This window comes from Myxocyprinus asiaticus, chromosome 17 (assembly GCF_019703515.2).
Source record: "Myxocyprinus asiaticus isolate MX2 ecotype Aquarium Trade chromosome 17, UBuf_Myxa_2, whole genome shotgun sequence".
Classification (NCBI taxonomy): Eukaryota; Metazoa; Chordata; class Actinopteri; order Cypriniformes; family Catostomidae; genus Myxocyprinus; species Myxocyprinus asiaticus.
Genome location: NC_059360.1, coordinates 45,029,371 through 45,056,232, shown reverse-complemented (window position 1 = coordinate 45,056,232; position 26,862 = coordinate 45,029,371). Strand labels below are relative to the sequence as shown.

The 26,862-nt window shown below is 38.1% G+C and overlaps 1 protein-coding gene and 1 non-coding gene across 11 annotated transcripts in view; one reads left to right on the top strand and one right to left on the bottom strand.

Moving 5' to 3' along the window:
- The window catches only part of LOC127454753 (utrophin-like), a 42,493-nt gene that overhangs the window by 10,566 nt on the left and 5,065 nt on the right, over positions 1 to 26,862 (bottom strand). For 7 of the 10 annotated variants that reach the window (XR_007899598.1, XR_007899600.1, XR_007899599.1 and 4 more), the window contains exons 2-14: positions 22,690 to 22,805; positions 22,449 to 22,605; positions 20,881 to 21,010; positions 18,306 to 18,497; positions 12,424 to 12,686; positions 12,161 to 12,220; positions 10,624 to 10,702; positions 9,810 to 9,870; positions 9,580 to 9,641; positions 9,288 to 9,362; positions 6,556 to 6,754; positions 4,133 to 4,218; positions 3,657 to 3,814 (exon numbers count right to left, since the gene is read on the bottom strand). Coding sequence is in view for 6 of the 10 variants with exons in the window: in XM_051722133.1 (XP_051578093.1) it covers positions 3,657 to 3,814; positions 4,133 to 4,218; positions 6,556 to 6,754; positions 9,288 to 9,362; positions 9,580 to 9,641; positions 9,810 to 9,870; positions 10,624 to 10,702; positions 12,161 to 12,220; positions 12,424 to 12,686; positions 18,306 to 18,497; positions 20,881 to 21,010; positions 22,449 to 22,605; positions 22,690 to 22,805 (1,638 nt within the window). In the remaining 4 variants the exon portion in view is untranslated. Of the gene's footprint in view, positions 1 to 657; positions 2,047 to 3,656; positions 3,815 to 4,132; positions 4,219 to 6,555; positions 6,755 to 9,287; positions 9,363 to 9,579; positions 9,642 to 9,809; positions 9,871 to 10,623; positions 10,703 to 12,160; positions 12,221 to 12,423; positions 12,687 to 18,305; positions 18,498 to 20,880; positions 21,011 to 22,448; positions 22,606 to 22,689; positions 22,806 to 26,862 lie in introns of those variants that run through there. The other 3 variants (XM_051722139.1, XM_051722135.1, XM_051722138.1) reach the window with 3 other exon arrangements.
- On the top strand, positions 25,035 to 25,117 carry trnal-uaa (transfer RNA leucine (anticodon UAA)). The gene has a single exon. It is a non-coding gene; the product is annotated as a tRNA-Leu (tRNA).

Genomic DNA, 26,862 nt, shown 5'->3' with positions numbered 1-26,862 from the left:
AATGTTCACACTTGAATTTACATGGGATTTTAGGATAACTGTGTGCAGTATACTATAAAAACTTTGAATTTAATCTACTGATTTTGCAAGTGTTTACAAAAATCTTTCTGTTCTTTAAAGTAATTATATTAAGTTGTTGTCCTGTATTACAGAGGGTAAACTTCTTTAGCCACATATCTCTGCCTTCATGGGTCACTGCATCACATGGATAACTTGATGGAAAAAAAGAAAAACTTTTTTGTCTTTTACCTTTGCTTGTGATCTCTAAACTAAAAATAGTCAGTACATTTAAAATATAGGTAACATATACAGCAGAACATAAGCATGTCTTGATAATCTTATTCTTATTCTAAATTATATCTCTGTTATTTGTAATAGCAAATAGACTAGCATTTGATTCACTGCCTGATCACTACATTTACATTTATGCATTTGGCAGAAGCTTTTATCCAAAGTGACTTACAGTGCCCTTATTACAGGGACAATCCCCCTGCAGCAACCTGGAGTTAAGTGCCTTGCTCAAGGACACAATGGTGGTGGCTGTGGGGATCAAACCAGCAACCATCACTAAATCATTGTGCATGTGTGCGTGTGCCCTTCCCTCCCTCCCCTGTTCTTGTTTGTATGTAGAGCATAGTAATCCAGCATACTGCTGTTGTTTGTTTACCTTCATTGTATCCTCTTGTTTAAAGTTCTGCATTTGGATCCTCTCTCTCTCACCTCATCCTTACACAAACCCTGACAGTTATCACTTTACTACTGTACTAAATAGCTTTAATGTTTCAGTGTGTAAAAACATGTATTGGTAGTGGGGAAATGTATAGCTTTAATTAGATTGAAATGGTTCCCACTTCATTGACTTGTTTTACAATCACCTGTTTGTTCAATTGTGGGTAAGTTCTGGAAAGTAGTCCTTTTGAAATAAAAAAAAAAAAAAAAAAAAAAAACTATTTTCTAAACACTGTTATTCTGCAAACAAATGAGGTCCTCCAGACACAGTGGTCATTTTCTTTGGAGATATTTGATCATTCAACTCAGTTTTTACAAGTTAAATGTAGAAAAGACTCTATTTGTTGATGTTACAAATCTGTTATTGTGCTTCTCTTGCTGATGTACATTTTCAACACCAGCTTTTTAAGACCTGCATGTATCAAATACAGAACCATGAGTTCAGAAATAAAATACAAATATTAACAGACACATACAGTATACCAGAGAAACCCAATTAAGAAAGTTTTATTTTAAATATTTTGTTTTGAAGAGAAAACCTTTCTAAAAATTTTCCACACGTTTGATTGTTACCATGTTTTCAGTGAAAGGAAATCATAAAAGACCAAGAAACCCATCACACCATTTTGTTTTCCTGAACAGGATCACACAAGACCCTGTCTGGTCTGATCAAGATGTGAACAGGGGGTATTGTGCCTAATCTGAAACCCCTCCCACCCCAGGACTCGGAGTGCCCGTAAGATTCTATGTGCTAAAGACACATTTTTAAATGTAATGTATGATATTTTATTAGTGTTTGTTGAAAAAATGTTAAACATCATTTTTGTTAACCAATTCTTCATCTTTAAAGTATTTGTGACTTCACAACCTGTACCTATTGTTTAAAAACACATTTTCTCCTCTGTTAAGAGTAAAACAGAATATTTGTGTTAAAGCTACATCTAAAATGAGTGGATATGTGAGTTAGTTTGCAACACATCATTTGTGCATTGTTTCACAAATGCATTTTTGTGTTTTAGTAACATAACCCTGTTTGATAAACTTCATCTTTGTTAAACCATTTGTTCATCTTCTTTACAGGAACTATGTGAGTAAATTTGTTGCACAACCATTTCCTTTTTGTTTTAAATACACATTTACCCCTCTTTGTTAAAAATACATTTTATCCCATGCATTATTTTGTCACCCCAGTTTTCCACTGAGCATTATACAACATTAAAGATGCATCATTTAAACATATGTCCATAAACCACATGCAGGATGTTGGTGGTCATAAACACTTCCTCTGTGTGGGTGGCATGGGTGGTCCAAAAACAGCTGTGGTCATAAAAAGTGTAATAAATCTTATTTTGTCACATGGTGCATTATATTTACTACTCCCATTGCATCAAAGGTTTCTATTTACAACATGTTTTTGCAACAGTTGAGTATTCTAATCAATTCTAAATAAACTTTGAACAAATGCTAAAAGCATATTTGGTCATTTGAAATTATTTTGGATTTGTTACATGTCGCGCTGCTTGCTTGCAATGTAGATGGTAAATACACTATCAGAAATACATATTTGTACTTGTAACAATGTAATTGATATAAAAAATATATATTTTTTACTATTAAGTGGTACATACCAGGGTTGGGGAGTAACGGAATACATGTAACAGGATTATTTATTTAAAATACAAATTATTAGTAACTGTATTCCACTACAGTTACAATTTTACTCATTGCTAATCTTAATTAATGTGGCTATTTATAGCCATTTTACATGCACCTGTTATGAGGCACAATCATATTTTTTTGTCAAGAAAATCCATGTTAGATCATATTTTTTTTCTCTAGTAAGACCTGTGATATTAGGGCAAAAATCTTATTCTAGATGAGAATTTTTGTATTATTTTCTGTAAACATTTCTAAAAATCCTTAAAACAAGATCAGTTTGCTTTTATAAGACACTGCATAAGATATTTAGGTTTTTCAGAGAATGTATTTTTAACATGTGTATTTTGTCTTACTTTACTGGCAGGGTTTTTATAGTCAAAACAAGTGAACAAAAATTGCCAGTGCTGAAGAAGTAATCCAAAGTATTTAGAATACGTTACTGACCTTGAGTAATCTAACAGAATACGTTACAAATTACATTTTATTCTGTAATGAAATGTAATGCATTTTGTAATGGAATACATTTCAAAAGTAACCTTCCCAACCCTGTACACAGCTGATATGTGAAATTGAAATTTCAGGTAAGAAATTCATTACAGATATCTGAAATTGCATTTTGAACAGGAGTGAGTGACAGATCATTGTGGAATTCTACTAATTAAAATGCAGTAATATTATTTACTAGTTGAAAACCCATTTTTGATATCAAGAATGGGTATTCCCAGTAATGAAGTTATTTTTTAATATCAAGAATTAATAAATAAATGTATTTATTAGTGCAAACTTAATTACTGATATCAAAAGTTACCATTTCACTAGTAGTATTTCCAAAGCTGATCTCAAGAATGAGCATTTTAACTAGTGAAAATTGAAGTATAGATATCAATAATTCATATCCTGCACACGTTTAAATGTCGAAATGGCTTGCGATACAAACAGTGTAAACCTGCAGTTAAGACTGGGAGAGATTAAGTATTGTCGCGCTGCTAGTCTTCTGTATACAATTTATTAAAAAACTGAATAACAGTTTAGTTTTGTCAAGAAGGCCAATGTGAAGTTGATTTACTGATGTATAAAACAGCAATAAAGTAATTCAGTTCAACAGTTCTCAGCTTGTTTTGGATGTGTCGCCCACTTAAAGAAGATGGCATGAAGTTGAACAAATAAGTATTTAATGTAAATTCTATTAATCGAAATAAATAATCCTGATTACAATATTAAGGGATATAATCAACTCCTGGTCAGAGTGACATCAGTGTTAAACTCACATGCTGAAAGCAGCTGCGTACACTGGGCTCCATGTTACTGCCTCCAAAAGCGGCCGCCTCCCCGAGCTGATGTGGGATTTGAATGCTGTTGTGTAGCAGTGAAGCAAGCTGCCTCCGGCTACAAAACCCTGAAGCACTGGCCACCTGAGCGAACAGATCTGTGGAAGGATGTCGGTTGTAAACACGAAACTCAAAAATCATTACATGATGTAACAAGAAGCCTAAGTGGACGCCAGAATTATGATCCAACTGACAAATGTCATTGTGGAGTTCACAAGGACATTGTTGCAATCCACTCATGATAGGTCACTAAAAAAAGTTTACTCTGAAATTGTACTGTGAAATTACAAAGAAAGAAATAAGCCAGCATCTTCCAACATAACTTAATTCACCACATTTATAATTAATAGAACTGAATAGGATAGAAGGTTTTGTGGCTAAAAAAAATTACAATATCAAGATGAAAAGATACTTGCATTTGTACTTATCCTTTAGGTGTCCTTTTGAAAGCGAAAACAAGCCGATCTTCATGGACAGCACTTGAACTTTTCCACTTCTGCCACTATCACATGTGCAAACAGAGAAAGTGAGAGGCAAGTTCAACCTTAAAGATAAAATGTGTCATTTGTTTGATGTTACAATAGGGGTAGAACAGGGCTAAAAGCACACCTTAAGGAAAATGTGCTTTATTTCTGGTGACAAAATGGATATTTTTTTGCATTTTATTGAATATTGATGGAGCAACATAATTTGTGTGAAAAGAAATAATAACAGAGGGTAGTTTTGATTAAAATTCAGTTGATGGTGAGGAAGCCTTTTACCCCACGCTTGGGGTAAAAAGGCCCACACGCTTGGGGTAAAAGGCCTAAACAATTGGGGTAAAAGGCCCATACACTTGGGGTAAAAAGGCCCATACACTTGGGGTAAAAAGGCCCATACACTTGGGGTAAAAAGGCCCATACACTTGGGGTAAAAAGGCCCACACACCTGGGGTAAAAAGGCCCACACACCTGGGGTAAAAAGGCCCACACACTTGGGGTAAAAAGGCCCACACACTTGGGGTAAAAAGGCCCACACGCTTGGGGTAAAAAGGCCCACACACTGGGGTAAAAAGGCCCACACGCTTGGGGTAAAAAGGCCCACACACTGGGGTAAAAAGGCCCACACGCTTGGGGTAAAAAGGCCCACACACTGGGGTAAAAAGGCCCACACACTGGGGTAAAAAGGCCCACACACTGGGGTAAAAAGGCCCACACACTTGGGGTAAAAAGGCCCACACACTTGGGGTAAAAAGGCCCACACACCTGGGGTAAAAAGGCCCACACGCTTGGGGTAAAAAGGCCCACACACTTGGGGTAAAAAGGCCCACACGCTTGGGGTAAAAAGGCCCACACGCTTGGGGTAAAAAGGCCCACACGCTTGGGGTAAAAAGGCCCACACGCTTGGGGTAAAAAGGCCCACACGCTTGGGGTAAAAAGGCCCACACACTGGGGTAAAAAGGCCCACACACTTGGAGTAAAAGGCCCACACACTTGGGGTAAAAAGGCCCACACACTTGGGGTAAAAGGCCCACACACTTGGGGTAAAAAGGCCCACACACTTGGGGTAAAAAGGTCCACACACTTGGGGTAAAAAGGTCCACACACTTGGGGTAAAAGGCCCCTTCTAGTGATATTGCATTTTATAGGGCAATATTAGTCAACTAATGCAAACAATTTTGAGACAGCAAGATGCTTTTTTGAGAAACAAATTAAGATACTGCCTACTCAAAATAACTACTTCAGGGTGCATGATTTCCTGATAATTTCAAACACATTTGGCATTTATAACATCTCAAGTATTTTATTAACAAATTAATCTCTATTGTGATTGGATCAGTCAATGTGAGTCCACTTTGAACATTTTTTAAAACAAATCTATTCCCCCCACTTAAGAAAAACAGAGTGTGTTTTATAAAAAAAACCTTTTGATTAAATGACCTTGAACAAAAATGAAAATGACAGATACGTATTTTGTCTCAAAATAAATGTGATAATTTCAGGGATTCTCATTAGCAACATAAATTTGCAACATTTTTAAAAAAAATTTAAAAAATTAGATCAAATTGCCTCAGAATAAATCTTTAGACACAACACGCAAAACATCTCATGGATCAGGAAAATGTTCCAGTGTATAGTGGCAAAAAGGTGTTTAGGTAAGTACTGTGATAGTTTTTGTTGCCATTTAATGTTTTGGGACAAAATAAAATCAAAGGAGCCTTTTAACCTGCGGGGCCTTTGGCTCCGTTGTACCCTACTTGTTCTTACCCCAGTTTAATGTGCAGAAACAACTCTAAGCAAGCAATTTGTAGGTTGACTTCCCGAAAAAAAAAAGTGTACAAATTTTGGCTCTGTTTGTTTAAATAGTCTAATGAATCAATTTATAGCTCTACTAATGACGTGTTTTTGGGGTGGGACATCCTGCTTGACGAACAACTGAAGATGCGGGCATGGTCAAAACAATCGTTATTTTTGCAATTCCAAGTGGCTAAATTCCACTTAGGTCAGCGTCAACCACTGGTTATTTATTCACTAAACAGTAGGACTGCAGAAAATTGTATTTGGAACTATACTCTAAAATTTAAGCATTTTTTCTCATTAGATAAATTAGATAAAGTGGCATCAGCAAACAAATGCCTTTATTTGAACAGTATATCTATTGTTTTAGCAGTCAAAACCAATCAAAATCTTTTTGTGAAATAGTTTGCTTAAAAAGCGTGCTTTTGCTATCATTCTTTAAAATCAATGCTACTTTAATCTAGTGACATTCATACATTTTTAAGTGTGGCTTAATGTCCAAATACTTTTTAGGGCATTTGTATATAAGATATATATACAAGATGGATAAGACACTTACAGACCTGTCATAGACTTTCAGAAGCCAGTTGAGACACAGGTCCACACATAGAGGGACGTTCAGGTCTGGGTGTACCTGCTGAAGTTCTTTATAGATTGTGCAGAGACAGTTAATGATGTCTGGAATCTCTAGCAGCTGTCCTTTATGAGTGAAATTGTGTTGATCAAAGACGCTCTGGGCAACACTTAGCTCCAAAAGGTCCACTGAAACAGAAAAACAGTATTCACTTATGATTTCATCTCCACTTATTTCTGGCTCCACAATGAATTTCATTCAGTGCATTTTAATGAAAGGCACCAAAGCGTCTAACGTTGCGTAATGAAAATTCCCAACTGAAAAGGCAGCAAAAATTATACTTCTTATCAGTATTCATAAGATTTACAAGCAATTACAACAACTATCCCTTCCTAATATTGTACTAATGTTGTCAGCAGGCGGCTTGCTGGCTCAGAAGCTTTAAAAACCCCTACTGCAACTTCGAAGCTCAAGGACTCGTAGTTAGTGTACCATAAATGCTGCAAATGTGCCTGACAAAATTGCCTAATAGAGCCCAAGAGTCAAAATTGCTGTTGTCCCCTGCAGTAACAGAGCACAACAGTGCCCACCCACTTTTTCAGCCATTTTGGTTCCGGAAGTATTTTTTCCATGAATTTTTTCCAAAGGCTTTACATGAAATCCTTCATAAAAGCATTCTAAGTCATGAACCAAACCAACCAGCTCCAAGGTGAATTACAACATTACAAACTTTAATTTGAACCAAAAAATAATTTGAAAATCAGACAAAAAGCCAAAGGTACAAGACTGTGTACTTACCCTCTTCCACAAGGGCATGAACTACAATTCCACAAAGCAATGCGAATGATGCAACTGAATAAAAAATGAAGGAAATATCTAAACTACTGATTTTAGGTTGTTGATTATAAGTATAGAAACAATATATTTTAAGTTTACTGCGAAATATTCCGATATAGTCAAATAAATATGTAGTATGAGTGTATAGGGAGACCTACTCGATTGCGTCATTCACAGTGCATCATAAAAGTGGGCGGTTGCTGCTGGATATGTCTGGTGGGTTTAGTTGCCCGTGGGTCTCTGATTAATGAATCATTCTCTGCTGGACCATGGGCAGTGTAGTTGTTCACCAGGAATTGTGATATTAAACACCATTTTAAAACAATGAAGTTTAAGTAAGGCACACTGATGGCTTCAGCAGAAACATTTACCGTTGATGAACAAACTCTGAGCTCATGGTAGGCCGGTATTTAGAGATTTATTAGGTATTGTTAAAAATCAATTAGTCTATGGAAAGAATAAATAGGATTATTACTTCCGAAACCAGACTGTCTATTGTGAGCTTGCAGTTTAAATGTGATGACGTAAAAAGGCGAAACAAAGTCAAAACAAAATTTTTTTTTCAATTGTGTTGTGTTCGTTTGTTGCCCTTTAAAAACAAACAAATAGTGCAGTCCAATTTACGAACATATTACTCTTATGATCCGGTTCTTTTAATATATCAATCCAAACGACTCATCAACAGACTATTTATCAGTTTGAATCAATCTGATGAATCCTTCACTGAGTCGGAGCGGTTACTGATTTAAAAGTGACTAATTTTCGCAACCACAATCAGTCACGTTACTGTTTTGTTTACTTAAAGGTTCGTGTAACTTATATCAGTCATTACACTTGTTTTTCATGTGACAATATGTAAATAAATATACATTTCTAAACCAGTAGGCCAAAATGGAAGGCATACATATATAGATGCACACTCACTGAGCACTTTACTAGAAACACCTGTACACCTACTTATTCATGTGATTATCTAATAAGCCAATCATGTGGCAGCAGAACAATGCATAAAACCATCAGAATGGGGAAAAAATGTGATCTCAGTGATTTCGACCATGGCATGATAGTTGGTGCCAGACAGGCTGGTTTGAGTATTTCTGTAACTGCTGGTCTCTTGGGATTTTCACCCTCAACAATCTTTAGAATTTACTAAATTGCTAAAAACAAAAAACATCCAGTGAGCGACAGTTCTGCAGACATAAATGCCTTGTTGATGAAAGAGGTCAATGGAGAATGGCCAAACTGGTTTGAACTGACAGACAGGCTACGGTAACTCAGATTACCACTCTGTACAATTGTAGTGAGCAGAATAGCTTCTCAGAATGCACAACTTGTTGAACTTTGAGGCGGATGGGCTACAACAGCAAAAGACCATGTCGGGCACATTATCAGAATCATGGTGTACCTAATAAAGTGCTCAGTGAGTGTATAAACACATGGGGAGCTCCCCTGCTGCAAAAGCAGAATTACTGTATGTTGGAAACACTGCAGTACATTACAAATTTCCAAAGAGAGACAATCTTTTTTATGAAGTTATTTCCTTATTAAATGTTGATGTCAATACAGCACAATCCAGTTTACAAGATGTGTATGGAACAGCCTGAAGACATAATCAACAAGTATGAAGCACTGCAAGAATATGTAACTCTTACATGAGTACCATTTTCATGTACCATGGTATTCCAAGGTACTTCAATGAATGCCATGGTACTACGAATGGTATCATTTCCAAAAACATGATATTGCCATAGTACAAGTCTAAAAATCTATGGCATTGCTATGGTTCCATTTCTAAAAACACATGACCATAAAACTGTACTTTTTGATACTTTTTGACTGTCAAAATAATAAAAATAAGACTTAAATATAAGTCAAATCACTCACAGCAGAGGGCTTTCTGTATCCGGCGGCTCTTCATAGCCGTACGGTATGCAGAGAAACGCACATGACTCAGAGCAGCTGCATATAGAGGGTTAAAAATAAAGACTGGATGTGAAGTAAATGACAGAGCAAAGTCTGTATCTATCATCACACTGAAAAGTTGCAATAGACCTCAACTTCTAGTTCTATTATGGATGAGCTCATGCACACTGTGTGAGTGTTGTGCATGTATATGGAGTCGTGCACTAATCAGAGAGAATGACAGAACACTTGACTGACAAGGAAAATAACAGACCCATTGATTGAAATAGCTGTGTCATTTTTGGATGATCCCAGGACGTGGTTTGCTGCTCATGACTGAAAAGTGAGAGTTAATGATCATTATTAAGTATTTTGACAGAAACCCGTTACCTTTCATTGAAAGGCACAATACAACTGAATTCTGATGAAAAATTGAACACATGGGAAATCATATTGTACATGATTTATTATAGCAGAGATTAGAATGTATGAAGCAAAACTCACTTGATATAATAAGGGACGCCATTACGAAAAACAGCTCTCTGCCACGGGAACTGAACGGAAACTGGTTGGGGAGACAGAAGGTTTCTACGATGAAGTTGTGCCACTTGAAAAACTTAGAAGCAAACTAATATGGTTAAAAACGTTTTAGGCACTTGCGAAAAATGTTGCATAGTGAGGATTTCTTCAAAAATAATGCCATAAATAGTTTTCATTTATCAGTTAACGTCATACAAAGTCCAGTAAACATAAAAAAGCTAAATCAATATTCGGTGTGACCACCTTTGCCTTCAAAACAGCACCAATTCTCCTAGGTACACCTGGACACAGTTTTTCTTGGTTGTTGGCAGATAGGATGTTCCAAGCTTCTTGGAGAATTCACCACAGTTCTTCTATCTATTTAGACTGTCTCAATTGCTTCTGTCTCTTTATGTAATCTCAGACTGACACGATGTTCAGTGGGGGGCTTTGTGGGGGCCATGACATCTGTTGCAGGGCTCCCTGTTCTTCTATTCTATTCTATTCTATTTGCAAAAGAAATGTTTGGGAGTCTAAAATGTATATTTCCTACTGACACACTAAAGCTGAAGATATAAATAACCTTAAGACAAGACAAATATTTCTGTGAAACAGCTTATGTGTACTGTATATACAAGAGAAATTTCCATGATTGTTTAAGGTTTTTACAGTAATAAATTTCCATACGTTTTCAAGGCTTGGAAATCATTTTAAATTCCCTAATATTTCCCTAAAGTTTCCCATGACTGTGGGAACCCTGAAAATGAAAATGCATTGAAAATGGTTCACCCCAACTTACCAGAGAAGAAGTCGTGGGACAAATATTTGTTACCAGTTTGAGAGTATTGTAACAGTCTGTGATGATTAACCAAGGTACCCTGGTAAGATTTTGAAAAGACAAACAAATAAAAAAAATCAACATTGAAATACTATGATGACAACGGATAACAAAGGATAAAAATTATGCCTGATATCTTACAGTGCTATCAAACCCATAATGATCAAAACAGACCCCCCCCCCCAGATCAGTGGGCACTTAAAATTTACAGTGCTTCAAAATTTCTTTCATCTGAAGAGACAAACTACGCAGGGGGCAGACTGGACAAATATGAAGACATTGTTATAAAGATATGAGGAAAGAGTCCGTGGTACTTCACTTCTGAAATGACCAGACACTTCAGTCTTCAGTAGTCTGTGAAGAAACATCTCTGCCAAAATATAATTACATCACTTTTCATCTTTTGAGATAGACAATGACACAACCCTTTCAGTTAAATTAATATAACAATTACATGAAATCCCAAGATACTCGTTTGGGGTGAAAAATATTGTTGTCTGAGCTCTATAAACGAGTTGGCAGCAGCCTTGCTGTGGTTTGATGGAGGCCCAAGAGTGTCATTGGGGAGGTAGCAGCTTAATAATTTATGTTCTCCAGCTGCCCAGATCGATATGGAAGGTCAATATTTCTGCCTACGGGATCCTCAGAGGAACATGACAATCACACATTCGTCCAGCCGCAGGATAAAGGCATGCCCAATAACAAAGTAGTGGACTCTAGGTGGTGTTGGTGATCCTAATGCAAGATTAAAAAGAATAAATTCTTCAAGATAGGAATGAGTGATACCACTTATATTCTTTTCGATCTGATACCAATCATATTAAAACCAATAACGTTGATACCAGTACCGATACCTCTATTAAATTGTTTTTGGGTTTTTTGTGATTTTGTGTGATAAAATGGTTAATTACAAATATTATTTTTAATCATAATTCAAGTCATTATTGTTTTTTTGTTTTTTGTTTTTTTGTTTTTTTTTTACATTTATGGGCCTAAACAGAAAATTATTAGACTTCTGTTTTGTTTACCCTTACAAAAATTAACCATAGTTTAACTACAGTAACCATAGTTTACCCATGGTATTTAGTTAAACCATAGATACCACAAAATTAACCATGGTTACTACTACAATATTACTGTAGTAAAACCATGGTTTCAAAACCATGGGCATTCCCATTTCTCCCATTCATTTTTAATAGAAGTGGCCTGTCTTTGCTAAATAGTCTCTGCTATAACACTGATATGGTTAACACACATATTGTTTATGTCTTGTGGCTATACTTTTGAAATAGTGAGTATTAATGTTTACGGATTGACCCCATTCACTTCAAATGTAAGTGCCTCACTTTCACAACTTTGGGGTGTGAATATATCAGTGAGGTATGCTGACTTGTTGTCCAAGCCATCTTTATAAATACTATGTGGCCTAGTGGGCTAATGTTACAGAATATTTCATGTTTGTAGTCTAAATGAGTTTTGAGGCTTGAGAATGTCTTACCTGTGAGATTTCTAGGTCAATACTGGAATTCTGAGGCTGTGCAGGAGAATCTGGAACCATCTGAAGACCAGAGAAAAGATGCTTACTGACTGCTCTAGGATGAAGTTGCTCTGTTCCCTCATTCAAACTCTAGTAGACTAATAATGGTGATAAAAATGCCATATACTTAATACTAGATACATTATATTATCGAAAGTCATGCTTCAAATCATGCAATAAAAATGACAGAGAGTTGCTACAGTATTGAAACTATTTTCACTCACAGCAGTCTCATCAACGTTCTCCAACATGCAGTCAACCATGGTATGTTCCTCAGAGTGCAAGCCCTTATCCTCCATCTCAGCCAGGCCAAGGTCCAGTTGGTCCATGGCATCTTGAATGTCCTGGAGTTTACCTAGTGCCCAGTCAACCTCATGCTGCCAGCTGGCGGCCTGGGCACTGAACCTCTCCCAGTGCTGCTGAACCTCAAAGGCTTGATCCTGCACTGCTTGAGCCAGCTGACAGATCTTCTCTTCCTGGACTGTCTCTGAAAAAGGTTAAAAGTGGTTTTCAGTTAATAAGTAAGAGCATGAGCCGTGTTTCCCACAGGATTTTGTGAGACTATGGTGGGTGGACCTAAGATTATTTTTTTTAAACAGCTTTCAAAGTTTTTAACAGCAGTATCAATTATTGAAGTAAACATTCAGAATGACATGCAACATAAAACTACTACTGGTCTTCACTGTATGATTATAATACATTCACACTTTTTAAAGCTACTATAGTTACTCAGTCGAGAGCAGTGAGTGTTTTTTCATTTTCTTGTTATGGTTGTTTGATTATTATAATGACACACTAGACAGCAGCAGGTTTATTAGCTTACATTTATACTTTCAAGTTGAACATTTTACTACAAATCCTCTTTTTTACCCACTGTTTACGTTCACTTTAGACATCACTCTCTGTGTTTACATGAATAACTCACCAAGACGGGCATTTTGGCGGCAATTTTGAAATGTATTTGACCGTTCAGGTGCACATTAGAGTGAGCATTTTCAGAAAACACGCACATGTTCAGCACACACACATACACCGCCTGTCAATCAAACAGGGCTGACTGACTGGGAGTGAGAGATGCTTTGCCAAAGCAATGGCGCAAAACACAACATTAGAGATATTTTATGTTATTATGAGAAGTATAAAAATATTTTCGGTGCATTATGAAACTGTGGTGGGACAAATTAGGGCCGCCACAGTCTAGGTAATTAATGGGAAACACTGATGAGCTAACTGCCACAGTTCATAGAGATTGTCTGTAATAAACTTAATAAATTGAAGTATAAGTGTAATAAACCTAATCAAAAATGACTACAGTTTCTACTTCTACAGCAATGTAACCAACAAATCAAAACAAAAATTAAGTGAATAATTGTTTCTTTTTCACATAAACAATTAGCATAATTCAAGAAAGAAACATAATTCTTTCTATAGGTAAGAATGGCTGGAAGAGTTAAATTGAAACAAAGGCTTTTACAAGGTTTCTGCAATCCTTAGAGAGGATTCAACCCATATTAATATTTTAGTTAGCCTAGCTGTATTAGCATTGAAATCTCTGATTCATTTAAACAAATCAGTTCATTCGGACGGCTCATTTCAAGGAACCAGTGCAAAAAAACATTAATTGGATCTTCAAATCAAAATAAGTCCTCCTATGAATCTTCCTGTGACATTTTTGTTCATTATGTAGGGAAACAAATGTTTATTTCCATACTGCTAGTTACAACTGATTTCATAAAAAGATTGTGTCAAATGTTGTGTTTATGATCCAACATATCACCCTTACCGTTGTAGTTCTACGAAGTTCACTTGATGTTTAGTGATTTACCTTTGTTGATTTGGATTGAATTAAATCATATAACATTTATTCAAAAGAGCAATTAATTTGTGTATTGGATACATCACTAGTTTTATAAAGTATCCGAGAGGTGTGTTTAGGGGTCCCAGCCATCCAGGATTTTGGCTGGAGGCTATGTCTTAGAAAAAGTCATTTTTAAAAAAAGTTTTTGTTTTTTGTTTTTTTGCAGCTCAATCATTTTGCATTAGAAAGTCCGATTCATTTGAGTTAATCGGTTCTTTCAGTCAGTTTGCACATATCTCTCCTAAACAGTCCTCTCTATTTTATATATGAACCATCGGGCAATCCAGTTCATTTTAGTGAATCGGTATGTTTGGACGTTTGATGTAGTTTTATTCGTATAATTCTCCACATATAAGTCTCTCCACATAATTGCAGGTCTTCTTATTTGTTGCTGAATATTTAGTTAAAGGCTTTCTGTTCACCACTTTGTTTACACATACAGTATATAAATAATGGTGTTTTTCAGGATGTGTAAATAAAGATAGATTTTTGTGTGAACGGGCCTCAACTTTAGCCATTTTACTGTAGCCTAATGCTTTCATGTTTATTTTATAATGAGAGTTTATTTGATTTCCTTCCTTTTCACTGTAAGGTCACCTGGAGTTGGCCCAATGTTTATGTAAATGTATTTGTTTTGTTTTGTTTAATAAATGTGAATATTAATGCATTTAAACCTTTATGCATATAATTATAAACACTGAAAAATTTCTACAATTCTGCACGCATAGAATGCAAAACATCTTAAATGTTCCGTTTACTTGTTAATCAGTAAAATGTGGACTGGGCTTTCACATATTTTAGTTGTTCTTAAGGCTCAGGTACAAAGAACCTCAGTGTTCATATATTATTGTGGCCCAGCACTTACCTCTTTACTCAGCTGTTATAAACCAGCTCAGATTTACATCCCTCCTATTCAACACTCTCTCACTTTTCAATTTGTGTCCTAAAAGGTTTATTGTCTCCACTGAGCCATTACTGAGAAACATAAATCAAGCAAAACTGATACTGTAGACTAAAACTTTGACCTCCAGAAATGAAAGGTGTAATAAAAAATTAATGGAGTTTCATAACAAAGTTTGGGAGGAGCATGTTCTTTTAATCTGACCAATAACATCGCCAGAGTAAGCATATATAAACAACTGCTTACATTCATGCTGCGACGATTCCTCCAGCATTTAGCTCTGCTCACTTACCCACAACAGATCCATGTGACAGTTATGGATGACACACTACTCTGCTCAAAGCATTTGTTCTCATCAGATAAGCTCTTCCATCACAATCGTTACATTATTCATCAAGCTGCTGCAGAAGCCAACATTCATATTTCGTGGCAGCGCTGGCTACCAATTTAACCGTTGTTTTTGCACTGTTTTTCTTTTATTCTCATCTTTCCTCACCGAAGCAGACCTGGTGTCAAGGCTGCCCCCGTACAGGCCACTGCTTCACTGTAAACCAGTCGTACAGCCCCCTATGGCTGTACACAGGTCCTCTCATCCTATTTTTCCACTCGGAGCGGTCCATAGCATGAGGCTGCTTCCGTGAATGGGTGCTGCTCAAGCTTCATGCCACTTGAGCTCTTTTACAGCTTTAATTTAACATGAGGGAATCAAAAATGTTTCTATTTAATTCAAACATTATTCCAAGCATTTAAATCCGGTTCTCCCGCACAGGTGATTTCTGTCAGCCTGATTACCTCACCGTGCAGCTTGTTTAGGGCACGTTCCATTCAGTGATCATTCCCTTGCCCTATTCCCTTCGAAGACTTTACCATCAACCGTGAGATATTTGGAGGGCTAAGAAGTGGGGGGCTAAAAAAATTTGAAACTCACTTTTTTGGGAGGACCCCCATTCGAATGCAGGCTGGGCTTACCCGTTCGAATCGCCATGAAAACCTTAAGTCAGTAGGATGCAGGATACGCAGCAGAGTAAATCATTTATGCAAATCAGATCAACAAAAGAGGACATTCAATTTACATTTTCAACCTGCCAAATTCCATCCAGCTCTCCCAAGTTAAATCCCCACGAGGCCTGCTCTTCGCAGATGAGGGGAGACTCGCTCCAAACAGCCTTGTCCGTACATATGGAGGGCCCTCCCGTTCAGATACTGTGAGGGATCCTAAGGTGGCAGGGGTGGGAGGTTTATCCCCCTTCCTCCAGAGGGGCTGGGGGGATGGCCTTCCAGCCACAGGCATTGTAGACACAGCGCAACAGCAGATAGCTCATTTCCATGCGGCAGCAACCGCCACTGTTTCTGCAGTGTTTCCGCCTATTTTCACTCTACTCATACTCTACCTATCCTGTAGCTCTCAGTTTCCTATACCCAAAGCAGACCCTAGCATGATGCTGCCTCCGCAAGTGGCAACTGCTTGTTCCATCATCTGTGGCAATTCTGCCCTTCTCACACACAGGCTCAGCAGACCCCCCCCCCCCCCAAACCGAAAGCCATCTTGTACTTTTCCCTTTGTGTGCCAGCAAGGAAGGGGTTGTCCCATGCCTTCCATATCTTGCCTGAGATTAGATAAAGAAGCAGAAACCACCAAGTTCTAAAGGCTCTTGGCTGAACACACACATTCCACAAACATACCCTAGATAAGTTACTCACACACATAGGGTTATAAAAGCTCGAAGCTCAGTTCCTGTTTCAGTCGCACTCTGTCTGTGAAGAGCACTCCGTCTGTGAAGCTCAATAAAGACAAATACTTTTTGCACCTTGGCTCCCGGCGCATCATTCCTTACTCCTATAAACCAGATAAAACATTCCTGGCATAGTCAGCAGGATAGGAAGGGGAAAAATAGTGGACTCATCACTTGTCGGGCAGCGACGCATCGAACATAAATAAATCTCTGGAGTGTGGTGACGTCGAGCCGGCTAGAAGAAAAATGAAAGAGACTAACTAAGGACGATAGACACATGAGTTGAGTCACTACTCCTATCCCTACCAAAGACCTGTGGTTGAGGAAGATTTCCCTGACTGTGTAGGGGCAGTAAGGATGGCCCAGCAAAGCCAGGGAAGCCAATGAGTGAGCTGCAGCCATCGAGCATGTCCACGTTGCCACTGAAAGAAAAAGGTGTGGTCATCAGAGGAACCAGTTGACCCACCTAACAGCAAATTTTCTAAAAAACTAACACCACTAACAGTTAAACGCACAACTCTGAAACACTGTGGGGCGGTAGCAAGAGATGGCGTTGAGTAAGAGGTCGAGACTGAAACTCATTATAACTATAAACCGCCAGATCCCAATTCTCAGAGTAACTGGGCCAGGGAAGTTGGTGACCCACGTAAAGACCCACATAATGCTAGAGACCAACTAGACTGCCTCAAGCGGGTGTTTATGCTCTCATGGCGTGAATGCCGTACAATTTTAACTCTCAATCTGAAGTCCACTGATCGACGGGCTTTGGACAGAGAGATCGCCCGCTCCACCACCTACTAAGAAAGATATACCATGGAAGCAGAAGAAGCTGGGTGGGGCATAATATGTTTTTTTTTTAAAGAATTAATGTGGAAAAAGTTGAACTGGTCTAAGGTGGCAAACATTAAACAGAAACCAGGCGAAGGTGTGGTTGAATATACAGAGAGACTAGGGGTGGTGTACATCATTACTCAGGCATACAAGGTGTTGGATCTGACCTGGATGCACTGTGGTAGCTGGATGGTACGTCAGGCCCATTCATGGGAATGTGGCTGGATGGCCTGCTCTCTGAAGTGTGCAAGGCACTGACTGCATCTATCTCTGCCCTAGTGAGCCCGTCGACACTGATAACATGCAGACAATGATAACATGTGGCAAGTAATTAGCACAAGTACATAACCTCAGAGCGCTGATGGTCCAGTCCGCTGGTCAGAAGGGACCCAGGCGTGGGTAAGCAAAGGATGAGTGCCATTACTGTGGCAAAAAGGGGCATTGGAAAAAAGACTGCCACAAAAGGATATGTGGTAAAGAGCAGAAGAACCCCTCTAATCAAGCTCAGGTAACTACTAAGCCTAGTCCAGTCGCACAGTTCAGCAAATTGTCACCCGCCACACAGAGGTGCCATCGCAGGGCCTAAGGAGACAGAGAAAGAGAATGTTTTCTAGATCAGCATCTCCTCCAGGCCCTTGGAGGAACACTAGGACAGAAACCGGACATTTTCTATGTAAGAGCCACCATTGCAAGAGAAAGGCAACCGATGGGATGGACCATACACCATTCTGCTAATAACCCCAATGGCGGTAAATCTAATGGGGGAAAGATAGGTGGACCCACTCTTCACATTGTCGTCCTGCCCGAAGCATTGCAGGCCAAACGGAGTAAAGGAGCCTGAGGAAAGCACTCCCCCTTTTTGCGGGGGAGGGGCCGGCCAAGGGTGAATACACCACAACTCCCCCTTTTTCAAATTAGTCCATGATAATGCTGCAGACGATGAGCGGTGAGGTGAATCCACCCTTAGAACTTGATCTGCAAAACAGAGAAAGAAAAATAAATAATAATCAAGCTAGAGTACAGTTACTGCTTATTCGTGTAATTGCTTTAGTGTTTCTGGTACCACATGCACTGGGTCCAGTGGCAGCATGACAAGATCAGACACAAACTTGAAATCAATTAGCTTGGTCTCCAGATCAAAACAACTGGGTGGCATTTTCTGGCCCGGGTTTCTTGGTGGAGCCACAGGACGCAAACCTGCTTGCAAGACTATCAGACGACTCGTGCATATTAGCTGCAGGCCGCTCAAAGACTGTCCTGATTCCGGGAGTGGGGCACTTGTGGGAACTGAATTTATGGACTAAATATTTTGTGTTAACAAATTTAATCAAAAATATTAGAGACACAGTGCCAAATCCACCACCTGCAAGAGACTGGGCCACAACAATTGAGAACTGGCATGCAGGCATGTTCGGCTCACTATTTAGAGTACTTGCGCAATTGTTAGTACCACTGTTAATGATATGTCTCCTTATATTGATTGTCTATAAGTTAATATGCTTTGCTGTATCTAAAATGTTTTCCACAAGTGGTAGTTCTGCCCCTCTCCTTCCAATGACAGAAAATAGGTATTGGTGACAATATTTATTATCAAGAGGGGGAAATGTGGTATAAGCTATTTTTCTATGAAGAACTGTGAAAGCATGTTGTGCTTAGGCTGCATTTCTTGTTGTACTTTTCCCTTTGTGTGCCAGCAAGGAAGGGGTTGCCCCATGCCTTGCATATCTTGCCTGAGATTAGATAAACAAGCAGAAACCGCCAAGTCCTTAAGGCTCTTGGCTGAACACACACATTCCACACACATACCCTAGATATGTCACAATCCAATCACTCTGTCAGTCTGGCTTTTTGTGTGACAGGGTCGTGACATCATTGTTCTGTGTCTGTCTTGTGTTTTGTCTTCTGTCTTTGTGTGAGCGCACAGCTTCAGTTGTGGTTTCCCTGCCGTGCTCTCTTTGGTCGGTCTGGTGTCTCATGTCTGGAGCATGGTGTCTGGATCCTGACTTCCCTGTCTGGTTCGGTTTCGATTTTGGGATCTGGACACTCATGTTCCATGTCTTGTCTTGTATTTGCATGAGTGCATTGTGCTTATGTCACCTTGGCAGGATGCACTCAATCTTTGTCTGTCTCTCACAACCGCGGATGCGCTTTGCACTGCGCGCCCGGGTCACGAGCTGTTTTAACATGTGCTGAGGTTCGGTCACTTCGGTTTTGGGTTTGTGTGTGGCCGAACTCTCACACAGGTGTCCTGTCTCATTTTGTCGCCTGTTGCGTGCAGTGCGTGGTGTTTGCCTCGTTGCCTTAGGCTTTGACTAGTGTGAGAATGCATGGCATTGCTTTATTAGCGTTGCTGTGGATTCTCTCGTCTTATCTGTCAGTTGGCATGAGCGCATGTTGCCTATTGTCTTGGCGATATGCGCTTGTGCCTTTCGGGTGTCTGCGTTTTTGTGAGAGCATGTGGCTTTGTTTTGTTTCTGTTTTGCCTCATGTCTTTCTGTCTTGGGTCATACCCCGCCTCCTTGTTTGCTTATTATTAGTTCATTTTGTCACACCTGCTCTGGCCATTAACCTGTTGATTTCTCTCCCTAATTTAGTCTTCTCGTGTGTGCTGTCCAGTGCCAGTTCGTCCTGTTCGTTGGTCTTGTTCATTGCTCCTGTTTTTCGGTCCTGTTCCCTGTCCAGTCAGTCTTGTGTGTTTTTAACCTTTTTGCTCCAGCCCAGCCCGTCCTTGTTATCATCGTCTGAATCTTGTTTTTCCCCTTTGGGGTAGTTTATGTTTTTATCTTGTTTTCTGTCTAAATAAACCTTTTTGTTTTTTACTCTGCAATTGGGTCCTGCCTCTGCTTCAGACATGACAAGATAAGTTACTCACACACAAAGGGTTATAAAAGCTCAAAGCTCAGTTCCTGTTTCAGTCACACTCTGTCTGTGAAGCTCAATAAAGACAAATACTTTTTGCACCCCTGGGGCCCGGCTCATCATTCCTTACTCCTTAAACACCGTATACAACAGTACTGTGATTAATTAATAAAATAAAATAAAAATACAATTATAAATTGAGCGATCAAATCCCCTGCTTCTCCAGTGTTTTATCCTGAAAAAGGACCTCTATATTCCAACATGAATTTAAGAAGAGTAAATGCCACAAACTGAGCTCAGTTTTTCCAAAATTTCAATAAGAACTCAAACATTTCTCAAAAAAATTCTCGTTTCTCACATTCTATTTTTAGGTGAAATATGTAAAACTCCTGAGCTATGAACGAGCAACCTCCAAACAACCTTAGTAATAAAATCACACACCGTGAGGATTCATACAGACAGAAATAGACAGACATATAGACATCCACACATTTCTCACCTGGAGCTGTCTCTGTACTGCTCTGGACCTCCACTGTCATAGGTTGAAATGGCATAGTCGGGCACACCAGATTTCGAGTGCTGTCTACATCCAGTTTTCGACCAATCAACTCACTGCTCAAGGCCTGTGTCTAACAAAATATTATACACAGAAAGTTGTGACATTTTAACAAACCTAATAACACAGATAAATTAAGAAATTCATTACATCATATTCCAGACAAATTAGAAGTGGTGAAACTGGAGAAATAATTACTCGAAAAGCAATCAGAAAATGCTATAAAAATCTTAACATTAGCTGAACTGTGAGTGACAAATTGAGGAACAACACCACTGAACCAGAGTGAAGACCATGTGTGGCCAATATAAGAAGCTAGAACTTCTAATTACTGATGACTGATAATATCACAAACTTTTGCTTCATCTTACCAAATTACTTGCAATAATGTCTTTTAAACTTATTAATCCAATCACCATTAACATACTTTATATTACTGTTTCAGTAGTTTACAAGTTAATGTAATCCTGCTTAGAGAATAGTGTAAACGTGTGTTGCTTGCTGTCCTGGGCAAATGGCTCAAGGCTTGACCCGAGCTCGAATACCCCCCAGACTTAGATTAGTTATTAATAAATAGATAGGAGGAGAAAGGGGAGGTGGAGGGATGCTAGAAGACTTGACACCATATAGAGGTGGTGGCATAGTGGACCAAATCACTGAACTGGTAAACAGAAGGTTGTTGGTTCAATCCCCACAACCACCACAGTTGTGTCCTTGAGTAAGACACTTAACTCCAGGTTGCTCCAGGGGGATGAGCACTGTAAGTCACTTTGGATAAAAGTGTCTGCTAAATGTAGAGGTAAGCAGCATGTTTATATATGCTAACTCTGGTGATGTGATTGCTGGATTAAATGCCCTTGCTCCTCCCAAACCTAATTTATAAAACTCCATTATATAAACTGTTGCAATAATTTAAGGTCTGTTAATGATTACAGTGTTTCTTATTTAAAAAATAGTGTTGTCTTTAGTGTTTAGCGTCCTTTGATCTTTAAATAATTCATCAGAACTACTGATAAAAAATAAAGTTATGTCAAAGTTTAGAACCACTGCTTTATATTGTTATCTTAATGTTGCAATTATTTGAGGTCTGTTCATGAACACAGCCTGCTGTGCATCTTTAGTACATTAATAATTCAGAAGTGTTCTAACAAACAAACAAAGTCATATAAAAGTAATCTGCTTAGCAAACAGTAATCAGGGGATTTTATTTTGCTGTCTTTTTTAATTAAACTAGTGACTTCAATATTATTTAGGGACTGCAAATCATTGTGCAGGCGTAAGAAGGATTATTAAAAATATTACATTATAATGCATAATGAATAAAAACTGTTTCAACATCATCACTCAAAATGCAAAACAACATTTATAGGGTTCAGTTCTCTTTAACTGGTTTGCGACATGTATTTACGTAATATGCCCACTTTAGCTTTGACCATCAGGAAGGCTTTTTAACATAGTGAATATCTGTTTCATAAAGGTATCTTGGCCTATTAACATATAGTGTGACTAACCGTACAGTAGCCTTGTTGTTGCAGTAAATTATGAACCTTTTCTCCAGCGGGGCTCTGCTGTGTCAAATTCTCATCCTTCAGCTTTATCCAGAAACAAAGCTCCTCAAGGACGGCTATGAGTCCGGTCCATTTTTCAGCTCCGGCCTCCAAACACTCCCTGAGTCAAAGAGAAGTTCAGTACAGTATGTTCTGTGGATATCTGTATGTCTATATTACTGGATATATTGCACAGACAAAATACCTTCTTGAGGCTATATGAATGTTGTCCATATCTCCAACCTTATCAAGCTCTTGTATCTGACCACCCAGAGCCCTTCTAGAAAGTTCATTTTGGGTGTCAACATCTGTCTGAATGTCCTGAGGAGAGACATTTAAAATAAATAACAGCAGGCAGAATTGCACCAATTCAATGAAATCTCAATGGTCTCTGATTAAATGATCTTCCCCTGTTATGTGTCGTCTCTAAATAGTATTAAAGTGAAAATACCACTGCTTGAATGAGTGTTTAATGAAACTTGCTGGCAGTCTAAAAATATAAAGGCTGCACTGCAAAAACATTTTCCAACTCTGTATTTTTGTCAATTTCCAGTAAAGATATCTAAAGATGCATTTTCTGGAGAAGCAAAGTTATATATTTAAAATAACTATAGATAATGACATTTGCTTTGAGAGAATATACAGTATACATATTGAATTTGTCATATTTTATACCACTTTACCAATTTGTCATATTTTATACCACTTTGAAACATTGCATAAATCTTACAAAATTTTGTTAGATTTGTAAAATTAATAAAACAAGAAAAATAAATTATATTATTCTTATATTCTCTCAAAACAAGTCTTATCTTTCACAATTCTGCTTGTCAAGTCAATTTATCTTTTTAGATATTTTTTAATAGAAAAAAAGACAACAATAATGTTTAAAAATATTTTGACAGTTCATAAAACTTTAATATATGAAGACAGTCTATTTAAAACATTTACCAGGCATAATATGACTTGTATGAGGAGATGTAGCTCTCTCGTTTGGGGCTGAGAAAAGTCTCCTGGCTCGAATTAGTTTCTTTAAGAGCGAAACTTGTTTTGCCACACAGAGTTCAACAGAGACAGACTAGAGATAGTCTCTGCTTATTATGCAGGAATCCATTAAAGTGCCAATACCATTATGTACTCTTATAAGTGGACAGTGCACTTAAAGCAAGGAAAGCCAAATTGAAATAACATTTGCTATCACTATTACAGTTAAAGATGTGAGGGAGAGAGCATGACCATATCTATCCTTACTTTCTTTTTTCCATTTTGGTGAACTTGTTCACTTGTTGACCTGCATTATAATGACACCTTGTAGTACAAATTTGCACAGGTGTAAAACAGTGAATCATAATTATAGCCTTCTAGAGAAAAAATAAATAAATACAAATCTAGCCTTTTCTTCCAAGTGTCAAAACAAAATTATAAATGGCAGGGATCTATATATATATATATATATATATACATTCACTCTACAAAGGTTACCACAACAGTGCTTTTTGTAATAGAGTAATATACCGTAGTTTCTGGTTGCCGAGCTTTGAACGATGCTCATCCAAACAGATTTTACTGCTGGAACAATGTGTTTTAGAAAATATGGTTTATGATGGCATGGCTCCTACCCAGACAATCATAAACGGTCCAGAGAGTTTGACTGTATTAACTGGCACCCTCACAAAACAACCGAATAAGGATTTGCACTCATGCACAGGATTTCTGTTTGTTCCACTGCATGGTTTTGCATCTGCCTTCCTGATTAAGACATACATGTCTCCTGCTTGTTTGTCATTGAATCTTTTTTTTTTTTTTTAAATCATTTTAATCAGAGAAACCCAGAGAAAGATTTTGGAAATTTTTAATGCCTAAAGGGTAATCAGATGATGTTTTCGTCAGACATTATACAGTTTAAAAGTCCCTGGAAACAGGATGAAATGACATGACTGTGAATAGACCACTGGAATGAAAATTGTTCTCACAGTTAGTTAGAGTTTGTCTGTCCATAAAACCTTGTTTTTCATCTACCTGTTTGTCCCTAAATATATCAGAATGTTGCCAACAGATTTAAAGTGATAATTCACCAAAAAATAAAAATTCTGTCATCATTTACGTACCCTCATGTTATTCCAAACCCACATGACTTTATTTCTTCCGTATAACACAAAAAGACAAGGACAAATCTCTTTCACAAAGTGGTACTAAGGTACACTCTTAAGAAGGGGGTGGGGGTATTATTAAATGTAGCATTATTCAGTGACAAGGAAGGCCGAGTGGTTATCATGTGGTAATAAATGTGGTAATCAACAAAAAACAAAACTATTTCACAAAGTGGTACTAATGTACTCTGTTAAGAACTAGTGGACTAGTACTGGGACAGCAGGATGGCTGAGTGGTTAAGGTGCTAGCCTCAAATTCCAGTGGATTCATGTCCTCAAGGGTTCAAACCCCACTCCTGGTAGAACTTTGTCCTCATGGTTTCAAACCTGATTCCTGTTGGAATCACAGTAGTTTTAAATGGATTGACAGATACCTTTGGATCTGAAACAGATACATGTGACCAGGATGGCCGAGTGGTTAAGGCGTTGGACTTAAGATCCAATGGACGCATGTCCTCGTGGGTTCGAACCCCACTCCTGGTAAAGTCACTGGATTTTTAGATGGATTGCGAGTACAGTACTACTTAGTAGCAAAGGTATATATGGTTATCAACAAGAAACAAACTGATCTCTTGAAGTGTTATTAAGGTACCCTGTTAACAATCAAAGGATCTGACATGGACATATGTGACCGGGATGGCAAAGTGGGTAAGGTGTTAGACTTAAGATCCAACAGATGCTGCATCTTGTGGATCTGATCCCCACTCCTGGTACAATCACACTTGTTTCAAATGGAATGCAATTATGTTACTTCTCAGTAACATTAATAAATGTGTTTATCAACAAAAACTAATATTTTCTCAATGTGGTACTAATGTAACCTGTTTAGGAGCAAAGGGTCTAAAGTGCTTTTAAGAGACCAAGATGACCAAGTGGTTAAGTTGTTGGCATTAAGCTCCAATGGATATATGTCCTCATGTGTTTGAACCCCACTCCTGGTAGAATCACAGGAGTTTTAAATGGATTTCAAGAATGTTTCTTAGTAACAGTGGTAATCAACAAAAAAAACAGAACTATTCCACAAAGTGGTATTTAGGTACCCCGTTAAGAAACATAGGGGTCAGAAACACTTTTTTTTTAGTGGTAAAGGTGTTGAGTTTTACATTCAATGGATGCATGTCCTCAAGGGAGTGAACTCCTGGTAGAATCACACAAGTTTTAAATGGATTTCGATTACGCTACTTTCATGAATTGTGGTTATCAACAAAAAGCAAACAATTTTCTCAAAGTGGTACTAAGGTACCGTTTTAACAACAAAAAAAAAATGGTCTGAGTTGCTTTTAAGAGACCAGGATTGCCTGGCGTTAGGTGTTAGACTTAAGCCCTAATGGATCCATGTCCTGGTCAGTTCAAACCCCACTCCTGGTAGAACCACAGTAGTTTAAGATTAGCATTATGCTACTTCTGAGTAACAATGTTAAATGTGGTCATTAACAAAAAGAGAAATTCTTTCAAAACGTGGTACGAAGGTACCCTGTTAAGAAACAAAGGGATCAGCAGTCTTAGTCAAAGACCCAGATGGCAGAGTGGTTAAGGTGTTGAACTTAAGATCTAATAGACACAGGTTCTTGTGGGTTTGAACCCCACTCCTGGTAGAATCACTGTACTTTTAGATGTACTTCTTAGAAGCAATGGTAAATGTGGTTATCAACAAAAAACTAACTAATCTCTTAAAGTGATACTAAAGTATCCTGTAAAGAAACAAAGGGGCTGACACACACATAAGTGACCAGGATGGCTGAGTGGTTAAAGCATTGGACTTAAAATTGAATAGATGTATGTCCTTGTGGATTTGACCCCCCACTCCTGATAGAATCACACCAATTTGAATGGATTGCAATTACACTACTCAGGAAATGTGGTTATCAACAAAAAACAAACAACTCTCTCAAATTGGTACAAAGGTACCCTGTTAAGAAAAAATGTATCTAACAGACTACTAAGTGACCAGGATGGCTGAGTGTTTAAGATGTGGGCCTTAAGATCCAATGGTCACATGTCCTTGTGGGTTCAAACCCCATCTCTGATAGAGTTCCACCAGTTTTAAATAGGAACATAGAACTGTGGCTGCATTATCAAAGAATTGGGTTCATAAAGTGGTTCTGGGGTACCCTGTTAAAAACAAAGGGGTCTGTAATTTTTTTTTTTTTTTTTTTTTTCAAAGGCTGAGTGGTTAAGGCGTTGTATTTAAGATCCAGTGGGCACATGTCCTCGTGGACCCCATTTCT